Consider the following 19,668-nt stretch of genomic DNA (forward strand, 5'->3'; position numbering starts at 1 on the left):
GAGCGGATAAATGCTTGCATTTGTGTCCAGCTATTTCCCAGCTTCCTCGGACAACGGGTTGAGCGAGAAGGAATGTCACAAATACCTAAATAAAAAACAGTCACAGCTCCAGGATTTCACCAAAAGCGATCAAATATCCTAATGTTATTAGTGGTATTTTTCCCCACCAGCCAACACCCCCTCTTCCCAACCCCCGCTTCCGTAAAATTCCCTCTATTTAATATCCAGGGTTGTTAAATTCCGTACTTGTTTATTTTGACTGTTTCTCAGAGGTGTCGGAGCGGCTCTCCGGCTCCGCTCTGGTAGCACTGCACCCCTGAATGTATGAGACAGTACACTGTTAAATGCAAAACCCTGAACAATGTCGATGATCAGAGGGATCTTAGACTCCAGGTTCATCGCTCCCTGAAAGAGACTGCACAGATTGATCGAGTGGTTAAGAAGGCAAATGGCATGGTTGTCTTTATTAGTTGAAGCACTGAGTTCAAAACTCATGAAGTTGTGTTGCAGATTTGTAAAACTTGTCAGCCCACATCTGGAGTGTTTCATACAGTTCTGGTCGCCCCCATTGTCGGAAGGATGTCGGAGCCTTGGAGAGGGCGCAGAGGAGGTTTACCAGGACACTGCCTGGATTAGAGGGCATGAGCTATAACGAGAGGCTGGACAAACTTGTGTTGTTTTCTGCAGAGCGGCGCAGCTGGGGTGAGACTGGATGGACGTTTATCAGATTACGAGAGGAATAGATAGAGTGGACAGAGGGTATGTTTTTTCCTGGGGGTTTGAAATATCTGACACATTTAAGGTGAGAGGAGATGTGAGGGGCATCTGTTTATTTCAACAGAATGCTGGGAAGCTGGAGACTATGCCTGGGGTGTTAGAACCCACCGGTCACGTGATCCCATTTGTCCCTCCCATTTAACCATAGATGTAACGATCTCTTTGTGTATGTTCACAATCTCTAGATGGGTGGTCACGCATCCTCCATATTGTGTTGGGGAAATCTGATGTTGGCCACTGAGTCCCGTTAACTTATCCCGAACTCGTCTCGCTTCCAGAGGCTCCTCGCGTTTGTCCTGGAGCTTTATGGCTGTTGTGTCTTCTCTCGGACTGGGGTGGGTGAGAAAGGAGAACGTCCCAGATTGTGGGGATCCTTGATTTCACTGCCTGCTTTACCGAGGGACTGGGAAGTCTAGGGGGGAGAATGGTTTCTGTGATGTGCTAATCTGGATCCAAAGGTCTTACCAGTTCCTCATAGTCACGGGCAGAGTAGTTACCATGCAAAGCGTGAAGTGTCTGGATGGGAAACTTTCTATGGTTGTGTTGATAAAAATCTGGTGAGGGTCAAAATACATCTGGCAAAGCTCTTGTTATTTTTGCTAATTCTGTCATTTTAGAATCTTTTGTACGATAGTATGTACTATTCATTCAGTACCTATGTGTTGCTGGAGGACCATCAGTGATCGTCCTTGATCCCTTCTCCCACCTTGTTCCATCTGCTCATCTTGTTCAAACTCTGTCCAGTCTCCTCACACTTCAGTGAAATTGGTCCTCTTGAAGATCAGAGTGGTCGGCTGTGTATGGAACCAAAAGAAATGGGGGAGATCTTAAATGTTTTTTTTCCGTTTTTTTTTACTGAACCCCGCTTCAGTGAAATACATCAACCATCTGGGTCATCCTCAGTCCGCCTTGTATCCCACCTCCTCAATGTTATACATCAGCAATCTTTCCTCCAAACCTTGCCTTCATTGTGAAGTGTTCTTTTGTACCTTTGGCCTCACTGAATCATTTCCAGAATCGGTTATTATTAGCTGGAATGCCGGAGGGTCATCAGGTCCCAGTTCTGTTGTGCATTGGTGTGGAGGTGCTAGTTTATGAACAGTGACGGGCAGACACACTACAGCAAAGAGTACTGGGAGAGTTGGTGTTTCGGCTCTAATCCTGTGATCGGCATTCCAGGCAAATGGAACTGTTGGTGTTTTGGCTTTGACTTTGGTTTGAGCTTCTGCAGATGGGGCTGGATGTTCGTCCTGCAATGAAGCAGAAATTTTGGGCAGCTGGACATTGGTTGTGGGGAAATCCCAGTGTGAGATGTGGGGACAATGTGTGAGACTCTCAGGGTCGGTGAGTGGCAGATTCAGCTGTGTGACTTTGAGAGGTTGGGTCCTGGGAGGTCACGGTTTTTGATCCAGGTAAAGTGGACCCCGGGATCGAGCTGTTTGGGCTTGTGAGGAGTTGAGTGAGTATTTCTGGTCTGGGATCAGATGTTTGTTTCTGGAGTTCCTTTGGAAGCAATGACTGCCAGTCTGAGGAGAGGATGAGTTCCCATTCCATCCTCACAGGGAGAGGCTGTGAGTAAAGGGGCTGTTCCATGTTTACAACAGTAGAAATAGACCCGTGAATTTGGTGTTCAAACTGTGTTTGGAAATCCCCCCCCCCCCCTCACTGTCACACAGTGGAAATCAGGCAGCTGTGCTGGAGATCTCCACTAAAAACTGTAAATGTTTGAAGTCATTCTGATGAAATGATATTAATTGAATTGTATTGTAAGCTGTTCCTTACTTGCTGAGTGTTACTGGTAATTCCAGTTTCTTTTTATTTCTTGGTTTATATTTCATGAAATGGACCTGTCTTCACCTGTAAATGAAAATGGCTGTGATAGTTTGTAGGCCTCTGTTAGACTCTGCAAGTCTCCCCTCTCCACGCCACCGATGTTGTCCAAGGGAAGGCCATTAGGACCCATACAGCTTGGGACCGGTGTCGTCGCTCAAGGACGCACGGGCAGCCTCAGCCCAGGCTCGAACTAGCAACCTTCAGATCACTAGACCAACGCCTTAACCACTTGGCCACGCGCCAACACATGTGATAGTAGAACAGTAAAGAAAGCACAACTTTTCCCTGTCAATTATCCTGGAACCGATTTGTCTGTTATTCCTGGAAATGTGTTCAGTACAGTTGTTGCTAATGAGGTTCACATGAATAATCTCAGGAGTGATCGGCTTTCTGTGGGAGGAGCATTTGATGGTTCTGGACCTGTGCTCGATGGAGTTCAGAGGGACGGTGGGGGTGGTGGAGGGGTGTATGGTTAAGTAAACCTACCGAATGCTGAAACGCCTGGATACAGTGGACATGGAGAGGATGTTTCCATTAGATATGGAGAGTCTGTGATCTGACAGCACAGTCTCAGAATAAAGATGCTTCCCTTTAAAACTCAGATGAGAAAAATTTTTTGGCCAAAAGTTGTCTGATCTGTGGAATTTGTTACGGCAGAGGTTGGCTGAGGCTGCCATTTGGGTATATTTATGACAAAGATTAATATATTCAGGATTGCTAATTAGCTTCAGGGTTACAGGAGAAACAGGAATATGGTGTTGAAATAAAAATCAGCCATGGTTGAATGGTGTGGCAGACCAGATAGATCGAATCATCTAATTCTGTTCCTGTGTCGTATGTCTTACCATCACTGAATGATGGCTCCTTCTTATCCCATATCGCTTTGTGACATTTGAAGGACAATAAAAGATTGTTCACTGTGATCATTATATTTGCTTTCAACGTTTAAATTTCAGTGAGTTTTGTTCCTAGTAACATTAAGCAGAAATGTTTGGTCCTCCTTTTCATTGTGAACGTGCTTCATTATCTTTCACGTTAAAGTTAGACTTGCGGTGAGAGATTTATTGGAAGAAAAACCACGACTGAAGACGAGGGAACAGCAACAAGTGAACCAGCCCGAAGATTGAGAGCATCAACTGGAGAGAACCCATCTGACTCGGAGATTCCAGTGATTCAGTCAGGAGAAAGTTTGGTGAGTCTCATTTACAAACACTGGTCCTTTAGACATTACGTACCTGCACAAAGGAAGGTAGGAAATAGTTGGGAGTGAGACAAAATGTGCCCAGAAGAACCAGTTATGCCTCTGTCAGACTCAGTTGTGAAGCAGCCCTTCCCCCAATGTTCCCTTTAAACTTTTCGCCCTTCACCCTTAACCCATGTCCTCTGTTTTTTTTTCTCCCAGTGGATAGAGCCTGCTTGCATTCACTCCATCTGTACCCATCATAATTTTATATACCTCTATCAAGTCTACACTCATCTTCTACACTCCTAGGAATGAAGTCCTAAATTATTCAACCGTTCTCTGTATCGCAGTTTCTCAAGTCCCGGCAACATCCTCATAAACTTTCTCTGCACACTTTCAGCCTTATTAATATCCTTCCTGTAATTCGGTGACCAGGGCTGCATACAATACTCTAAATTCGGCCTCACCAATGCCTTATACAACCTCACCATAACATTCCAATTCTTATACTCAGCACTTTGATTCATAAAGGCCAATGTATCAAAAGCTCTCTTTACTACCCTATCTACACGTGACGCCACGTTTAGGGAGTTTTGTATCAGTATTCCTAGATCCCTCTGTTCTACTGCACTCCTCAGTGCCCCACCATCTACCTTATATGTTCTACATTATTTTTTCCTTCCGAAGTGCAACACCTCACACTTGTCTGTATTAAACTCCATCTGCCAATTTTCAGCACATTTTTGTAGCTGGTCCAGATCCCTTTGCAAGGTTTGAAAACCTTCCTCACTGTCCACTACACCTCCAATCTTTGTATCATCAGCAAATTTGCTGATCCAATTTACCAAATTATCATCCAGATCATTGATATAGTTGTCAAGTAACAATGGACCCAGCACTGATCCCTGTGGCACACTACTAGTCAAAGGCCTCCACTCAGAGAAACAATCCTCCACTACCACTCTCTGGCTTCTCCCATTGAGCCAATGTCTAATCCAATTTACTACCTCACCATGTATACCTAGCGACTGAATCTTCCTAACTAACCTCCCATGCAGACCTTGTCAAAGGCCTTACTGAAGTCCATGTAGACAACATCCACTGCCTTCCCTTCATCCACTTTCCTTGTAACCTCCTCGAAACACTCTAATAGATTTGTTAAACATGACCTACCACACACAAAGCCGTGTTGACTCTCCCTAATAAGACCCTGTCTATCTAAATAATTGTCAATCCTATCTCATAATACTCCTCCAATGATTTACCCACTACCGACATCAAACTTACCTGCCAATAATTTCGAGAATTACTTCTAGAACCTTTTTTAAACAACGGAACAATATGAGCTATCCTCCAATCCTCCGGCACCGTAGGTAACAACATTTTAAATATATCTGCCAGGGCCCCTGCAATTTCAACAATAGTCTCCTTCAAGGTCCGAGAGAATACCCTGTCAGGTCCTGAGGATTTATCTACTCACCTCAAGATAGCAAGCACCTCCTCCTCTTCTTCTATCTGTATAGGTTCCATGACCTCAATACAGAGTTCCCTGTTTGCCTTATTGGTCCCAGGGACAAATAAGTCCTTGTTTGCCTTCTTTCCATTGACTCCATGCCAGTTTACTTAGTAAATACAGTCGGGAAAAAAAACATTTAAGATCTCCCCCATTTCTTTTGGTTCCATACACAGCCGACCACTCTGATCTTCAAGAGGACCAATTTTATCCCTTACTATCCTTTTGCTCTTAACATACCTGGAGAAGCTCTTTGGATTATCCTTCACCCTGACAGCCAAAGCAAACTCATGTCGTCTTTTAGCCCTCCTGATTTCTCTCTTGAATAATTTCTTACACTTTTTATACTCCTCTAGTACCTTATTTGCTCCCTGTTTCTTATACATGTCATACATCTCTCTCTTCTTTATCAGAGTTCCAATATCCCTCAAGAACCAAGTTTCCTTATTCTTATTCACTTTGCCTTTAATCCTGAGACTTTGTTCCCAGGGTGTCCTCATGGGCTGTCCAGAAATGATTTAAGCTGGTGACAACCCTGTTTTCCCCTGTGGGGTCGCCCTCATATGGAATCGGGCTAATGGTCGGACCTTCAACCAAGTGAGTCCAGTCTCCACTGTTAGTCTGGCTAGTTTACTCTTCAGAGTGCCATTGGCTCTTTCCACTCTGCCAGCGGCCCGTGGGTGGTGTACACAGTGGAATTGTTGCTTGATAGCTAGTTTGTTACACATCCCTTCATTTATTTTCACCACAAAGTGTGGGCCATTGTCAGAGCTCAGCATCTTTGGCAGGCTGTACCTGGGAATTATTTCCCGTAATAATACCTTCACAACAGTCATAACTGTATTAATGGTAGTTGGAATAGCTTCAATCCATCTACTAAACACATCTATAATAACTAAGCAGTATCTATAGCATTGTACTTTAGGCAATTCAATAAAAGCAACTTGTAGACACCAGAAAGATCCACCTGTCAAAGGAGTCGTACACGGTGTGCAGGGTACAGGTTACCAACCATTCCCTCCTTTCCCAGGGGTGTCAAATCATGTATATGATCGACCAATATTGGTAAAAATTGTGTAGGAACACAAACTTGTCCCACTAGGTGATCAGAAACCTTAGGCCGGGAACTTTCTGACACCCCATCTAGGACCACAGTTTTCACTCCTCCTCAGAGGCAGCCCCCTCAGAAGAACAAAACTCGAGGTAGCTGTAGAACGGTGAGTAAGTTGTTTGCAAAGGTGGCATTACTAAAGGAGTGGCCAGAGGAAGTCAGGAATCCCCATGTTCCCAGAGAGCCCCGTAGTCATGTACCATTCCAAACGCATAACGGGAGTCTGTGTAAACGTTCCCACTTTAGTCTGTTGCTGGTATACAGGCACGAGTCAAAGCAAACAGCTCAGCCTTCTGCGCGGAGACAGCTGCTTCAAAAGAGGCATGTTCAATTATGTCACTGTCCGTCAATATCGCATAGCCAGAACATCGTTTTCCTGCTGGATCCACAAAAGACATTCCATCCTCATAAAACGTTGCCTCAGGCTACAGGGGGTATTGCAGAATGGATGGGAGAGTCTGTCCTTCTCTCACTGTGATCCGGACGGGCTAGAGGGGGTATTGCAGAATGGATGGGAGAGTCTGTCCTTCTTTCACTGTGATCCGGACGGGCGAGAGGGGGTATTGCAGAATGGATGGGAGAGTCTGTCCTTCTTTCACTGTGATCCAGATGGGCTATTGTGGGTATTGCAGAATGGATGGGAGAGTCTGTCCTTCTTTCACAGTGATCCAGATGGGCTAGAGGGGGTATTGCAGAATGGATGGGAGAGTCTGACCTTCCTTCACAGTGATCCGGACGGGCTAGAGGGGGTATTGCAGAATGGATGGGAGAGTCTGTCTTTCTTTCACTGTGATCCAGACGGGCTAGAGGTGGTATTGCAGAATGGCTGGGAGAGTCTGTCCTTCTTTCCCAGTGATCCGGACGGGCTAGTGGGGATATTGCAGAATGGATGGGAGAGTCTGTCCTTTCACAGTGATCCAGACGGGCCAGAGGGGGTATTGTAGAATGGATGTGAGAGTCTGTCCTTTCACAGTGATCCGGATGGGCTAGAGGGGGTATTGCAGAATGGATGGGAGAGTCTGTCCTTCTTTCACTGTGATCCAGACAGGAGGTCTGACTTCATGGACTGAAATTGCCCAGAGATGGGGTACAACGTCTTGGGTTCAGTCACTATTAAAAGAATGTCTTACCAGATGTCCCGTCTTCACCACAGACTCCTTCCAGTACCGGAGTTGGCCCGCGGCCAAGTCTTGCCAGTCTCCCTCGGTGCTGGAGGCTTGTTTCGTCAGGGTGTAGGCAAGGAGCCCTCGGCTCTTTGGCTTGAACCCAGGGCAAACCCTAACGGTGGTATTGGGAACCACCAGTCCTGTCTGTCGCCAAAAGAAATCTGGAACTTCGGCCAGAAATGCAGTGCCGTCTCTTCCTTTATCCTCTCCAATCACCATGACTGGGAACTTCTGTCCCTCGAGGGGTTTCCTCAGGTGAGCACGACGTAGGGTCATAGCACAGAGTCACATGAGAGCTGGCCACCGGCAGAAGGGGTTTAAAGGTACTGGAGTCCAGATAAAGTGCCCACCACTGGGTGGTCAGAGGAAGCTATCAGTTGTTTGCAGTTCCGGCATAATATCCTTGTCCGTGTATAGAATCTCGACTTCCAACGGACAGAGCAAGTCTCTCCCTACGAGATTTCACCCCCCGTCTGGTGATGACTGTAAATGAAACCTCACACTGGTTCCCCTGGAATTCCACCTGCAGTGGCTGGGTACGTGAATACGTACGTTCCGTGCCTTCGAACCCAGACAGAGTGATTGTAGCGTCTGATAGCTGGAATCCCTTTTGATAGTATTTCCTGATCGAGAGTGGTTTTGGTTGCCCCATATCAATCATAAACGGAATTGAAATTCCAGCAACTGTCAATATTACACTGGGCTCTTCCTGAGGGATGAATCTCACAGTAGGAAACATCTTTGCTTGTCAATTTCTAAACGGGATGTTGTCCCCACCTGTCCCTAGGTAGGTTTTTGATCCCATTTCTGATCCCAAAATATAACCTGCTCGCATCCTTCTTCCCGCTGAGCATGTTCACTTTAAATATTAGTTCCTTTCGGGGTTGATCAGGAATCGAAAATCAAGTTCCAATAATATGTCAAAGCTCGTCGCATTCGATTTCGGTCATTGTCAGGCCAATCCATATTATCTGTTTTAATCATGTTGGCTTAGTTGGTAAGTTTTGGAGCAGTAGGACATTAAACTGGGGATACAGATTCCCATTATTAAAAGGCTTGGTCTCCTGTGAAAGTGCCATAGCAGGCCACAAATCACTCCCAATAGTCTGGTCCTGATTCCCCAGGGTTAGTCTTGCATTCAGGTACTTTAGTCATGTTTACAGGTTGCTGGAGAGCCCTTTCCATGGGGTTAGCCTGTCTCCATTCCTCCTGTAGTTCAGAATCAGCTCCTTTGTTTTTGTGACAACGAGGGAGAGTTTGGTTTCTTGACACCAGTCAGATGTTGTTCAGACCACACATATCGATCACTCAGCTCCTGAATTGCTCCCAGAAACTCCAGCCATTGCTGCTCTGTTGTCACTCCTATCTTTCCCTTTCAAACAAGTTTGGCCTGCTTCTCTGTCACAGAAACATGGGGGATTTCAGTACGGAAACAGGCTATTTGGCCCAGCTAGTCAATGCTAAAAAAACATTTAAGGTATCTATTGCAACTACCTGACTGGGACCATCGCCCTCCATACCCCTACCATCCAGGCTCCCATCCAAACTTCTTTCAAATTGTGAAACTGAGCTCACATGCACCCCTTGTGCTGACATCTCATGCCACGCTCTCACGACCAATTCAGTGAAGAGCTTTTCCACGTGCTCCCTTTAAATGTTCACCTTCCCCGCTTACCCATGCCCTCTAGTTGTCATCCTACACCACCTCAGTGGAAAAAGCTGCTTGCATTTACCCTATCTATACCCTCATAATTCTGTATACTTCCAACAAATCTTCAAAGCAATGTTTAATCACCTTGTTTATGTTTAGTGCATTTTTTAGGTGTATAAGAATATGAGGGGCATTGATCGTGTAGATAGCCAGAGGTTTTATTCCCAGGACTGAAATGGCTAACACGAGGGGGCATAGATTTAAGGTGCTTGGAAATAAATACTGAGGGGATGCCAGGGGTAAGTTTTTTACACAGGTAGTGGTGGGTTCGTGCAATACACTGCCGGCTATTTGTGTGAGAGTGTTTCAGTTACTGTGGGGCCAGGAACCCATCAGCTCAGTGGGAACAGGGAATAATAACAATGGAGAGAGAGTCAAACTGAGGCAGGTCACAGATTGGAGGTGGCAGAAATGCCCCATTCTTTTAAAGACAGGTAGAGCATCAGAGTGTTTGATGGTCATTCCAGCACTGTGCCCAGTTAGAAGATGATTTCTCTCTCCAACTTGGGTTGAACTTCACTGTAACTGTGTGATTCCAGATCACATCTTGCCAACTCATGTAATTTCATCTGAAATGTTCTACACCCTTTGATGGATTTTGTAAATCTTTTTACAGGTTAGAAAATGACAAGGAATTTGTCTACAGGAATCTCAAACAGAACATACCAGTTTTGCTGTCTCTATCCAGATATTTAAGAAGTGGAGCAAGGGATTCAATCGATCATCCTTCCTGCTCAGACTGTGGGGAGGGATTCACTCGGTCATCCTTCCTGCTCAGACTGTCGGGAGGGATTCACTCAATCATCTGACCAACTGGCATGCCCGTCATTTTGCACAGGGTAGATGCCATTCATCTGCTCAGACAGTGGGAATGGATTCATGCGGACATTTCAACTGAAGGTGCATCAGCAAGTTCACACTAGGACAAGGCCATTCACCTATTCTGTGTGTGAGAAGGGATTTAGTCAGTGTACCCACCTGTGGACACACCAGTCAGTTCACACTGGGCAGAAGTTGCTCATCTGTTGAATTTGTGGGGAAAGATTCACTCGATCATCTGACATAATGGCTCAAAAGCAAGTGGACACCGGGGAGCAGCCGTTCACCTGCTCAGCCTGTGGGAAGGGATTCACGTTGTCAGCTCATCTGCAGGCACACCAGTCATTACACACTGGGGAGAGGTCATTCACCTGCTCGGACTGTGGGAAAAGATTCACTTCATCATCTCAACTTAAGATACATCAGCGAGTTCACACTGGAGAGAGGCCGTTCACTTGCTCAGTCTGTGGGAAGAGATTCACTCAGTCATCCCACCTACAGAGTCATCAGCGAGTTCACACTGGGGAGAAGCCATTCACCTGCTTGGACTGTGGGAAGAGATTTACTCAGTCATCCAACCTACAAGCACATCAGCAAGTTCACACTGGGGAGAGGCCTTTCACCTGCTTGGACTGTGCGAAAGGATTCACTCAGTCATCAGCACTGAAGGTACACCAGCGAGTTCACAGTGGGGAGCGGCCGTTCACCTGCTCAAACTGCGGGAAGGGATTCACTTGCTCATCTAAACTGAAGGTACATCAGCGTGTTCACACTGGAGAGAGGCCATTCACGTGCTCAGACTGTGGGAAAGCATTCACTCAGTCATCCGACGTAATGTCTCACCTGCGAGTTCACACTGGGGAGAGGCCGTTTACCTGCTCAGACTGTGGGGAATTATTCACTTGGTCATCTGAGTTAAAGGGACATCAGCAAGTTCACACTAGGGAGAGGCCGTTCACCTGCTCAGACTGTGGGAAGGGATTCACTCGGTCATCTCAACTGAAGATACACCAGAGAGTTCACACTGGAGAAAGGCCATTCACCTGCTCAGACTGTGGGAAAGGATTCACTCGGTCATCTAAACTGAAGGTACATCAGAGAGTTCACACTGGAGAGAGGCCGTTCACCTGCTCAGACTGTGGGAAAGGATTCACACAGTCATCCTCCCTAATTGCACACCAGCGAGTTCACACTGGAGAGCGGCCGTTCACCTGCTTGGAATGTGGGAAGGGATTCACTCGGTCATTTCAACTGAAGATACATCAGCGAGTTCACACTGGGAAGAGGCCGTTCACCTGCTTGGAATGTGGGAAGGGATTCACTCGGTCATTTCAACTGAAGATACATCAGCGAGTTCACACTGGAGAGAGGCCATTCACCTGTTCAGACTGTGGGAAGGGATTCACTCAATCATCCACCCTAATGTCACACCAGGCAGTTCACACTGGGGAGTGGCCGTACAACTGCTCCATCTGTGGGAAAGGATTCACTCTGTCATCTAAACTGAAGGTACATCAGAGCGTTCACACTGGAGAAAGGTCACTCACCTGTTCAGAATGCGGGAAGGGATTCACTCAATCATCCACCCTAATGGCACACCAGGCAGTTCACACTAGGGAGTGGCCATACAACTGCTCCATCTTTGGGAAAGGATTCACTCGGTCATCTCAACTGAAGATACATCAGCGAGTTCACACTGGAGAGAGGCAATTCACCTGCTCAGACTGTGGGAAGGGATTCACTCGGTCATCTCAACTGAAGATACATCAGCGAGTTCACACTCAGGAGAGGCCGTTCACCTGCTCAGACTGTGGGAAGGGTTTCACTCGGTCATCTCAACTACGGAGACACCAGCGAGTTCACACTGGGTAGAGTCTGTTCACCTGCTCGGACTTTGGGAAGAGATTCTCTCAGCCAGATCAACCAAATGCGCATCATTGAGTTCACACTGGGGAGAGGCTGTTCACTTGCTGTTAATGTGGGAAGCGATTCACTCAGCCAGCTAACCTTATGGTAACTCATTTTGGCTGGCAGCTTAACTTTGGAGTTGATAGACCCCAGCCCGGTCAAACTTAAGAAATCTCGTTTGGGTGGATGCTGTGTGATGTGTCCCCTGTTACAAATCAGTACCCTGAAATTACAAACAGTACACAATATGTGATTAACCAATTGAGCTTTATAATTCTTACTTTGACGATAGGGTTAGTAAAGTAAACAAACAAGCAAAAAGGAAAAGGGCCCACTCTCTCCATTCACGTCTTCTCATCTCTCCCCAGCAAAAGACTACAAAATCTCTCTTCCAGACTCACAAGAAAGAAGGTTTCTCTCATTGGATAGCCCTGCACTACAAAACCCTGTTTTCTCTGGTCTTAACCAAGCATTGCTGCTACAGAGAAACCATTACATCAGCAGTGAAACCTTACAGCATATTATACTTGTCACACGCTGCCTTGTTCATACTGGGGAGAAAGTTTCAATAAGCTGCATGCTGGATATTTGTTGCTGAATATCACTGTTGCTGAATGCAATTTCGAGAGTTACTGTTGGAGCTGAATTACTATTGCTCACCACATCCAGTTCTGCACACTGGTCTCTGGGCATGGGAGGAGTTTCTTCTGCTGCACTTTCACCTTTAACGGGACTGGAGTTTAATATTCTGGATCTGAGACAAATAAATCAGTTTATTTTAAACTCTGTCTTTGGTACTTAAGTGAATTTGTAACACAGCTAGTGTACAGTAGAGAGTCAACACTGGCTAGCCGGACCCTGCCAGTGATTCTGTTCCATTAGATTATGAGGACACTCAATCCTCATTTATTGTCATTTATAAATGCATGCGGGCATTATGAAATAATACAATGTTCCTCCAGAGTGATATCACACAAAAAAACAGGACAAACCAAAGAGTCACACTGACAAAAAAAAACACATAATTATAACATATCGTTACAGCAGTGCAAAGCAATACCATAATTTGATAAAAGTAGACCATGGGCACGGTTTAAGAGAAAGTCTCAAGTCCCGATTGACTCTAATAGTCCCGATATCAGGCAGCAAAAGGGAGAAACTCTCCCTGCCATAAACTCCCAGGCACCGACAAACTGATGCCTTGGAAGCATTCGACCACAGCAGACTCTGAGTCCTTCCGAAAACTTTGAGCCTGCGATACAGTCTCCCGAGTGCCATCCTCTGCCGAGCGCCTTCGTCCTGGCCACCGAAAAAGCAAAGCCGAGGTCTCGGAGGCCTTCTCCTCCGAAGATTCCGGACCGCAGCGGCAGCGAAACGGGCATTTCAGAAGTTTCTCCTGATGTTCCTGCAAGCTCTCACGTCTGTCTCCATCAAATCAGGGTACTTATTACACAACAATATTATACTTAATGTACAGATACAAATCTGTACTTAACAAGTAACAGATATCATTCTCCAGAGAGGCCGTGTGCGCTGCGTTGTGCCGCCATCTTATTCCCCACCATGACAGTTCTTTTGAATCCTCCCCTGTACGGCCAAAGTCGGCATGGTTTTCCTCAGTAGAAATCTTCCCAGACAAATCTGTTGGAATCCTTTGGTGAAATAAGAAAGGCGGTGGGTGTTGTTTGTTTGGATTTTCAGATGGTCTTGAACCAGGTACTGCAGCTGAAGCTGCTTAACAAGACCACAGCTCATGGTATTTGATGTCTCTGTGCCTGTTCCCGCTGGAGTTTAGAATTAATGGGGGGGGGGTGTGTTGGTGTCGCGGGGTGGGCTTCCAGAATACTGAAAAGCCGAGGTATGGAGGTTATGGAGAGGATGTTTCCCATAATGCGGAGCCCAGGACCAGGGGTAAACCCTCAAGACTACAGGGAAATCAATTCAGAAGAGAGATGAGGAGGAACTTATGATATTATGTTTATTCAACACGGCCTTGTCTGATCTATGCTTCTGTTCCCATCCCCGTCTACCTCCACCTCAAATGTACCCACCCACCCGCCTGGACTCAGATATATAGATAGGTAGATAGACACTTTGCTGATCCTGAAGGAATTTACTTGGAAGATTTAGAATTTTAGAAATTTCTATATGTCTCCATTTAAAATGAGTGGCCCTTTTCGATCCCTGTCCGTTTCTCTCTCACTGATCAACAGAGATATCAAAGAGCCCAGCACTTTCCCTCGTATATCTCCCCCATCTCAATCCCTGGTTTCTTTCCCAGTTTGACTCCCCATCTCTCTTCCCTCCCCATTCCCTCCAATCTTTCTCCACTGTCGTTCTCTCCCACGCCTCTTTATGCCCCCTCACTCGCTCCCCGTTTATTTCTCACCCACGTCCATCTCATTTTCCGCCATCCCTCACTGATTGTCGCCACCCGTCTCTCCCGTCTGTTTCTTGCCTCCGCCACTTCCCTCAGTCTGTCTCGGTAACACTCCAGCAGCCTCTTGTTGCTCTCTCTAACTCAGTGTGTCTCTCTCAATACCACTAAGCCTGTTCTCTCTCTGTCTCTCTCTCCCACCCCCTCTGTCTCCCACTTCCCTTCTCTCCTTCTCCCTCTTCCTCTATGTTTCTGTCTCTTTCCCTCCTCTGCTTCCTCCAACTCCAAATGCCAGCAAGTTCCGATGTGCAAACAACACCAAGGCTACTTATCTTGTCGATGTCACCGTCGCACATTGAAACGGACGGGATGCTATCCTCGAGTGAACACGGGCTGAGATTCAGTGTCGGGGTGGGGGTGTGGTTTGTAGACAGAAAGGGGAGAAGAGAGGTGAGAGTGAGACAAAGTTGGGTTGAGCAGAATAAGAGAGGGAGGCGAGGAAGTGGGAGAGGGCGTATTAGGATAAGAGGGGAGAGGAGGAAAGGGAGAGTGAGAAGATGGAGGAAAGTGAAGCAGTGTTTTGAGGAGTGAGGAGGGTGAAGGGTGGGGAGAAAGGGAGTGACAGATCTTGTGAGCGCACTGTGGAGAGAGGAGGGAGCAAGATTTTGAGGGAGCTGCACACACTCAGTGTTGGGGGACTTCCATTACCTGGGTCCCACTCACAGAAACTCTTCTAAGGATTTACTTTATACTTTATTTTACTTTTTTAAAATATTATTTTTTACGTTGCTGTATTTGCATCAACGAAAACCGGATTCAACACGCTGCGAGCATGTGCTATTTTGAACTGAAATGAAAGCCTAACCCAGAAAGATGAAGAAAATATCGCAATGGAACAGAGATGCCCTCTGGGGGCAGTGACGTTTCCTCAGATGGCTTTAGAAACAACAACACTCGCCGGGGGTGGGGGGGGGGGCGTTCAGTATTCTTGGTGGGGCGGTAAGCTGCCTCTAACCAAAGAAGGACGTGGCACTGGGACGCGTTAAGAAGCCAAGCACTGCAGCCTTGAACATTCGTCATCACAACGCGTCTGACACTCGGCAATCTTACTAACCTAACAGACGTTGTTGGGGATGCATAAATTAGCAACCAGGGTGTTCGATATTTCCACTTGTTTCGCGGCACGAAAAGGTCTAGAATAGGTTGGGTAACACTGCTGTAGAAGAAAGAGTTAACCTGGATGAGCATAATTGTCCAGGGATGAGATCCCCACCACCTGAGCAGACCAGGTGTCAACTAGAAGCGTCTGACGCCAGGCTAAAAGTTGGAGATCTCTTCCCAGAAACTGAGTTGTTCCTTGTGGCGATACAGGACCAGGTAGCTGAAAAAAAGGTAACAGAAATGCTCATTAAAAGATCTGACAAATTCAAGACAAAGTGTATTTTCCTGTGTTGTGCCTCTCTCGGGCTGTAAAGCAGAATACAGTATGCTGTTTCAAACTATCCAACGCATTACATGATGCAAGAACGATTTACTTCAATCTGTTTCCTTACACAGTGGGAAGCATCATTCACCAGAATCTCGCTTGAAGATGCAGATTTTGGCAAGATCCTATAGATTAGTATAAGTATGCGCGTAATGCCGTTTTAAGGCGGAGTCTGACGATTATATTATGATCGATCCATTGTTTGGCAAGCAGTAAGTACATGATACCCCGTCAGGATATAATATCACAGGATAAGCATGCAAAGATAATTTACTTGATTGGTATAGTCATTCCGACACATACAACACACAAACGTCAGTCTGAATAACATATGAAATATGCCGACTTGAAAAGGAAAATGAAAGTCTGCGATATTGTCCCAATTGTAATATATACAACAGGTATAATCCCAAAGTCAGTACACTGAAACATTAGACAATTAGAGCTGCAGGACAATAATAAACACCGCTAGAACAGGCCGAAAATCCGTCGCAATTGAGAAATTAGATTTTTGTCTATGTCCAGACCTCACGTTTTACCCGTTTTAACTGAGAGAAAGGGAGGCAAAATAGACGTTTGGTTACTCCATGGAAATTCGCACAATTATGGACCAAATCCAGGAGCTCTGTAGCGTTAATCATTTCTCCATGACAGGTTTATCTAAAATTAAGGACAAGTGCAAGGTTTACTGTGAGTTCGTGCAGACTGTTGACTCGCTTTCTCATTTCATTCTGATGCAAAAGGCTAACGTAACAAATGAGATGCAATTTTGCCGACTAGGACTTGAATGCCCCCGGATCCTCTCCCGCTCCATCATTACCGAAAGGGTTGTGGCGGTGACAGGAGCCGGAATATGGTGGGGAATAAACAAAAGGTAAGGTGAGTTCAGTAATTGACAGGAGGTGGACGTCGCTGGTTGAAGGTGTGAATGTGTATTTTCCCGTGTTGTGCCTCTCTCGGCACTAAAGCAGTTTTATTCTCCCCGCTGCCATGTTCTCCGATGTTAGTTCTGCAGTGTTAAGATGAAATCACCATAACCCCCTCTGAGAAGAGCTTAGATACTTTGTTTATTGATTAGATGAATAATTGACGAGAGTGGATATTTCGCTGCGCTGATGAACTGCTCTCTGAACTTGGACTGAGTTACCCCATAAATAAACGTGTTTGTGCAGCAACTTAATAACATCAGCATGTATCCGGTATGTTGAAAAATGTATTCCGACACATTGTAATTATTTTTATCCAATCCAGAAAGGGATTCAGAAACTTTTACCGACCACAGGATGATGAAGCTTCCGGAGATGGTGAGAAGTAAGATCACAGACCTCCTCCTGCTCTCCATCTCCGGGTCACTGCGGTTCTCCACCTTGTTCCGACCCCTCAGCCCCTTACGGACGCGACTAGTCACTAAAATATGTCTGACTGTCAGAGCGTTGAACAGGAGTATTAACACGAACGGAAGTAATGGCGATAGAGCAGTAGTAAAACAGTCATATCCCAACCACCCGGCATCCGTATAGTAGCTCGGCTTTGGAATGCAGTCCCAGGGTATATTGTCAATCACTTTCACAGGTTGCAATATGAAGAAGTAGGGCACATTATTCAAACACAACACAACACCGGTTGTTGTCAGAATCACAGCCGCAGTTTTCCCGGTGCAATACTTTGCTCTCCATTTCTGACAACAGATGGCGACAAACCGATCAAACGTAAAGCTGACGGTGAACCAGACAGAACAGTCTGTGGCTGCCTCTCCCAGGACAGAGATCGTACTGCACACGGGGGTGATGTCCAGGAAAGTCCCGGGGAAGTAATAATAACTGACCCGCCACAATATCACCGCAAACACAATGGTCAGTAGATCCGCCGTTGCCATGGCCACCAGGTAGCGAGTGGTGCAGGTGGATAGGCCGCACTTTCCCCGGGACAGAATCACTATCGCCACTAAATTCACTGGGGGGGGGGAGGTGGGGGAGAAGGAAAGCAGAAAGATTGAATGAATTACTCTCTCTGGGTCTTTGTGCCGAGATAAGCTGAAAAGAGAGAAAAATCAAACTTTGCGGCTGCTCATTACCGGGGTTTAAATGTTGTAAATCAGATTTTGCAGACGCCTCAAGCAGGGAGAAAGGTCACGGCACTCGGTACCGAAAGAGAAGCAGGATTTGGGAAGGAGGCATTGCCAACTAATCGCAAAGGGCTCTTTTCGGCCGATATGTAAAGTTTGAATACCTTGGCAACTTTCACGGCCATTGTGATTCCCGCGACCCCATCATCTATCTTTTGTCTGGCTTGGCATATCACCCAGCCCCGCTGCCTGACTTTGTCCATTTACAATGTTCAAAGTTTGAAGCATATTTACTTCCTCTGTTCGCAGGCATTCATCTCCTCCTCGACTTCCCGTTTGTCACCCGTCCGCACGGGCCCAGCCTGGCTCGCTGTTGTTAAATTCCGCAGCTACCATTGGCCGCAGTTCCTTCACACTCTCTGATGGGATCGGATCTGGAAGTTCCCATTTTCATTTTTTGTTTTGCATATTCTTCCTGACCTGCTCCAAATTACAGAAGCATTATTCCAAATGGATCAATGTCCATTGTTCCAGAGCGGAGTATCCCGTGTATCACACCGTCAGGCATCTAACGGACTCCTCTGGGTTGGCTAACCCCCACTTCACTGATAATATGGCGTGGAGACAAACCCTTGTAAATTGAAACGCACACCGACACTATTTCAATTTTCGAAACTCACGATGTTCCGAGATCGAACACACAAGTGAATCTCACCTGGGTTTCGCTTACCGCGTTCCCTTCAAACTCGCAGTATTTTTTTTCAAACAAATCCCTTAAATTTTAAATTAAAGCATCTTGAACTATTAATGCTGAAAAAAATCAAGTAGTCCTTAAAGGTGCCGAGCGCGCTGAATTATCGGAGTTTACTTCGAAAGCGTGTTTCTATTGATAAATCAAAACAGCTTGCCATGGACCCACGATATATATCCATCGCCCCGATCTTACACTCTGCATCTGTTTCAATCTTTTCTTTTGTTGTTTTTTTTTCCCGCGCGCATTGAACAGCAAATGTTCGTTCGCGTCTGTTCTTACCAGGGACACCAATAACGGCAACAATCAAGTAATATATCTTCCTCACGCGGTAAATAATTTCAAGCATGTTGTGTGAGACTCAGCCTGTATTCCAGCTGCCCGCGATCACGCTTCAGATACTCTGAGCTAATGAATCTCCACGGCCATTCATTTATACCCGCTCCAGAACGCTAAATATACTAGGCTGACGTGTTTTCCAACAGCTGGGGTAAAAATAAGCATGATTTCATTCAAATAAAATCCCAAATGTGATGAGGTATGGAGAGCTTCACAGGAAATTGCAAAATCTCACAGATGAAGAAATGACGATTGGAGAGGTGAGTGAATGTTGTTGTGAGACACTCTCAGGCTCGCCTCTCTGTTTCATGATTCTCATTGTTGATCTTGTCCATTCCCAGACTCCATAGACTTTGTCGTCATAGACCAATTCTATACTGACACTGGGTTGCTCTGTTCCACTCTGGAAATTGTCTCCGTTATAGATGTTTCAATAGAAATATACAAACGAATATATTGTTTGTGCTTTCCTGTAATATAGTGAACAGCCATAAGCTGATATCGCATCCAGGTTTTCGAGGTGGGGAACGCACGCAAACTGTTAATCACAATAATCACAACACGTACAAAAAGCTGGAAGAACTCAACAGATAAGGCAGCATCTATGGAGATGAATAAAGGGTCGACTT

The 19,668-nt window shown here is 45.9% G+C and overlaps 1 protein-coding gene and 1 long non-coding RNA gene across 3 annotated transcripts in view; one reads left to right on the top strand and one right to left on the bottom strand.

Moving 5' to 3' along the window:
• Positions 1–12,879, top strand: part of LOC132387566 (gastrula zinc finger protein XlCGF26.1-like) — a 45,736-nt gene extending 32,857 nt beyond the window's left edge. The window contains exons 4-5 of one of the 2 annotated variants that reach the window (XM_059959953.1): positions 3,652–3,802; positions 9,911–12,879. In XM_059959953.1, coding sequence (XP_059815936.1) covers positions 10,360–11,985 — 1,626 coding nt within the window. In that variant the 5' untranslated portion in view covers positions 3,652–3,802; positions 9,911–10,359 and the 3' untranslated portion in view covers positions 11,986–12,879. The remainder of the gene's footprint in view (positions 1–3,651; positions 3,803–9,910) is intronic. The other variant, XM_059959954.1, reaches the window with a different exon arrangement.
• A 490-nt stretch (positions 12,880–13,369) lies between these two features.
• On the bottom strand, positions 13,370–19,117 carry LOC132387562 (uncharacterized). Its single transcript, XR_009509930.1, has 3 exons — positions 18,983–19,117; positions 15,513–15,779; positions 13,370–13,673 (listed from the first exon to the last, which is right to left on the bottom strand). It is a non-coding gene; the product is annotated as an uncharacterized LOC132387562 (long non-coding RNA).
• Between the last annotated feature and the right edge of the window lie 551 nt (positions 19,118–19,668).

The sequence above is a fragment of the Hypanus sabinus genome, unplaced genomic scaffold (assembly GCF_030144855.1).
Source record: "Hypanus sabinus isolate sHypSab1 unplaced genomic scaffold, sHypSab1.hap1 scaffold_199, whole genome shotgun sequence".
Taxonomy (NCBI): domain Eukaryota; kingdom Metazoa; phylum Chordata; class Chondrichthyes; order Myliobatiformes; family Dasyatidae; genus Hypanus; species Hypanus sabinus.